The sequence below is a fragment of the Emiliania huxleyi genome (assembly GCF_000372725.1).
Source record: "Emiliania huxleyi CCMP1516 chromosome Unknown EMIHUscaffold_118, whole genome shotgun sequence".
NCBI classification, from domain to species: Eukaryota; Haptophyta; order Isochrysidales; family Noelaerhabdaceae; genus Emiliania; species Emiliania huxleyi.
The window spans coordinates 55,658-59,019 of record NW_005201412.1 but is presented as its reverse complement, the minus strand read 5'-3'; the positions used below and the strand labels follow the sequence as shown (position 1 = coordinate 59,019).

The window sequence follows — 3,362 nt, the reverse complement described above, 5'->3', positions numbered from 1 at the left end:
GGCTCGCCAAGGCCCAAGCACCGCTCAGCGGCGAGGGGGAGGGCGGTGGCGGCGGCGGCGAGGCGCGAGGCGGTGGCAGCGGTGGTGCGGACGGCGGGATTGACAGGGGAGGCGGCGGCCACGAGGGAGCGGCGGCGAGAGGGGGGCAGCGGCGAGGCGCGCCGGCGAGCGACAGCGAGGCGCCCGCGCCATCAGAGGGACGCCGCCGCGAGATGGAGGGCGGCGGTGACGGAGGCGAGGGTCGAGGCGGCGGCGGCGGCGGCGGCGGCGAGAACGGCGGCACCGAGTTTGTCTCGGTGAGCGGACCGGCGGCGGGAGGAGGAGCAGCGGCGGCGCTCTCGCTGTTGAGCGTGCTGTTTTGAGCCTGGGATCCCATGTCACTGCGACCGGCGTGCCCGGGAACGGAGATCGCGCGCGCGCCGCATTCACGACGCGCGCGCGATCTTCGCGGAGTCGGGTCCCCAGAGGGCAGCGGTCTTTTTGGCCGACGTCCAGCGGCGCGCAAGGAAGCAGGCGCAGCGCCGGCGGTGTCGCGCTGCATGGGCCAGCAGGGTGCAGTGGCGAGGGGCGGCGGGCTCGGACGTCCACCGAGTCGCTCCGCGCGCCAGGCGGAGCGCGCGCGCGGGCCAGGAAGCTCTCAGCAGGCTGAAGAGGACATCTGCGCTTATTGCGGGGCGGGACTCCACTTTGTATTCGGCACACGCCTCCCTACCGGTATAAATACCGGGGGAGGTATTTTCTTCTCAATAGCAAGGCTGTGAACTGCGCGCGCTGTGGTTATGTGCGACCGAGCTGCCGCAGTCCCTCCCAACCACTAAGTCGTTCCGACCTTCCTTCCACGGCAATGTCCGCGCAGCGAGGCACCTCCACGGCGGAGCGCCTCGCCGCCCTCCTCGCCCTCCTCGCCCTCGCCGTCACCTTCTCCACCTTCAACGCAGCCTCCTTTGGAAGCCTCCACTTCGGAGCCGAGATGGCGCACGGCCCGACTCTGGGCGACTCGCGGCCGCGCGAGCTCGTCGCCGAGCGTTTCGTGCTGCAGCAGCTCGCGCGCGCCTTCGTGCAGGAGCCGTGGCTGCTGCCCGCGTCGAGCGCCACCCGCACCGCCCGGCCACCGCCCGAGGGCGGCTGGCCCTTTCCGGTCGCGGACGAGGCGGAGGCGGCGGCGGGGCGTGCGTGGCTCGAGGCACAGGGCGGCGGCAGCTGGGGCGGAGACAGCTTTGCGACGGGCGGTGGTGCGTGGGCGGGCGGCGGCGTGGACGGCGGTGGGGAGGGTGGCGGGGCGGACTTATGGGCGGGTGACGGCGGAGGTGCGTGGGTCGAGGATGGTGGCGTGGGTGGCGGGCCGGAGGGCGGCGAAGCTGCTGCTGCGGAGGAGGAGGCGGAGGCGGAGGCGGAGGCGGAGGAGGAGGAGGAGGAGGAGGAGGGGCGGGGGGAGCTCGTGGCTGGTGTGGGCGTGCAGGTCGCTGTCGAGTACGTGGGGAGCAGGCCGCCACTGGAGGCGGGAGGCGGCGGAGGGCGCTACCTGACCCTGTGCGAGACGGACTGGGTCTGTGCGGCCGCGTGGGACGCCGCCGGACCCGACGCGCGCTTTGAACTGCTCCCCGCGCTGCCGCCGGATGGGACGCCGCCGCGCGCCGAGAACGGCTCACGCGCGGCGCCGCCTGCTGCGGGGGGAGGAGGGGGCGAGAGCGGGACCAACGGGACGGCTCTCGGCGGGACGGCTCTCGGCGGGGGCGGCTGGTTCGCGCTCCGCAGCGTGTCCAACGGCACGCCGCCCCAGGCGGCTCCTCGTCGAGAGGCGGTCCCTCACCCGGTCCCTCACCCGCCTCGTGCCCCTTGTGATAGGCAAGCTGCTCCAGGTGGCCCCCGCGTCCGACCCGGAGGCGTGGGTGGTGCGAGCGCGAGGCGAGCCCGCGGCGAGGAGCGGGCCGGCGCTGCTCGTGCTGCCGTCGGAGCTGTGGCGCACCGGCCCGCGCCGGTTGCGCAACCGCGGCAGCGGCGGCGCTCTCCTCAACTTTCGCGGCCTGAGCGATGGCATCTCGGTCCGCGCGCACGGCGACGAGGACTCGGCGGGAGGGTCCGAGGCGGCCTGCAGACGCGCCTCGCCGCGCACGCGATTCGAGCTGCGCCGGATCGCGTCGCCGCCGCCTCCTCCCCCGCCGCCGCGGACGGCTTCGACTTTGCCGCAGCCCGCCCCCGTCACCGCCGCGTCGGCCGTGCCGCTGCCGACGCCGCAACACGCGGCGCTCGATTCGCCGCCCCTCAACTCCTCTCTCGGGCCGTAACTCGGGCGGCGTGGTATGTGAGTGTTTCAGTGTGTCAGAGACGCACCGCGCTATATACGTTTTTCTCTCTCTACTCCTGTACTCGCAGGTCGCACACGCTGCTCTCTGACGTGCTGCGCACCTGAGTATTACTCTAAATGTAAATCGCGCGTCCCTCGGCGCGTCCGCGGTGCCGGTGGTTCTCGCTCGACACTCGAGTGGGGAGAGTCTCGTGTGAAAAAAACGCGCTCTGCGCCGCGGCGAGTAATGGACATCTCTACGCAAGACCAGTAGATCGTTGGGGTAGAGATAGTAGATTAAGACTGGAGATCCTAGCGGATCTCTCACACGGACACGCCCAAGTCTCGCCAGTAGATCCCTCCAGTCCGGTTCCCCATTCAAGACTAAAGATCGAAGATTGAGATTGTGGATTGCAGATCGCTCAGCAGCAACACGGGCCAAAATGTGGAGGTAGGAGATGGAGAATGCAGATTGTAGATCCTAGCGCCCAGCCATCCGCCCCAGATGTGAGATCGAAGATTGAAAATGGAGGTCGTAGATTGCTGCCGGCGGCGACAGTGGCCAAGTAGAAGATTGGAGATTGGAGATGAGAGATGGTCAGTGTGAATGAATCCATAGCGCATCTCCTTGAAGGTTTGAGCCCCCCTCCTCCCCCGGGTCCCCGAATCGAGATTGGAGATTGGAGATTGGAGATGGAGATCGGAGATCTGACTGAATCCGGCCTAAGATGACGACGTTGGAGATTGGAGATTGAAGATGGAGATCGGAGATCTGACTGGATCCCCGGCCTAAGATGACGACGCTGTGGATTAGAGAGTATTGGAGATGGGGAGATCGGAGCCCACCCACCCCCTAGTGGTGTTGATAGATGTTTTATAGATTTTTGTTTTTTCCTGTGGTCTGTGCGCGGACGGCCCGGGGAGCCTGCGGCGCCATTTTAATCTGCGCTCCTCTTCATGGCCTGCGGCGCCTGGCTTGAGCTTGGAAGTGTAAACGAGTCCGCCAGGGCGGTCTGCAAACACGGAGCGCGCTGCGCGCGCGGTCTACGGCGAAACTTTTTGCCTAGCTGGCAGCCCG

At 68.4% G+C, this 3,362-nt stretch overlaps 1 protein-coding gene across 1 annotated transcript; it reads left to right on the top strand.

The window, feature by feature from the left end:
* Positions 1–844: 844 nt before the first annotated feature.
* EMIHUDRAFT_109334 (hypothetical protein) lies at positions 845–2,285 on the top strand (the record flags this gene model as incomplete). Its single annotated transcript, XM_005790797.1, has 2 exons — positions 845–1,829; positions 1,906–2,285. The coding sequence occupies 2 exons, from the start codon at positions 845–847 to the stop codon at positions 2,283–2,285; spliced, it is 1,365 nt and encodes a 454-aa protein (XP_005790854.1).
* Positions 2,286–3,362: the final 1,077 nt, after the last annotated feature.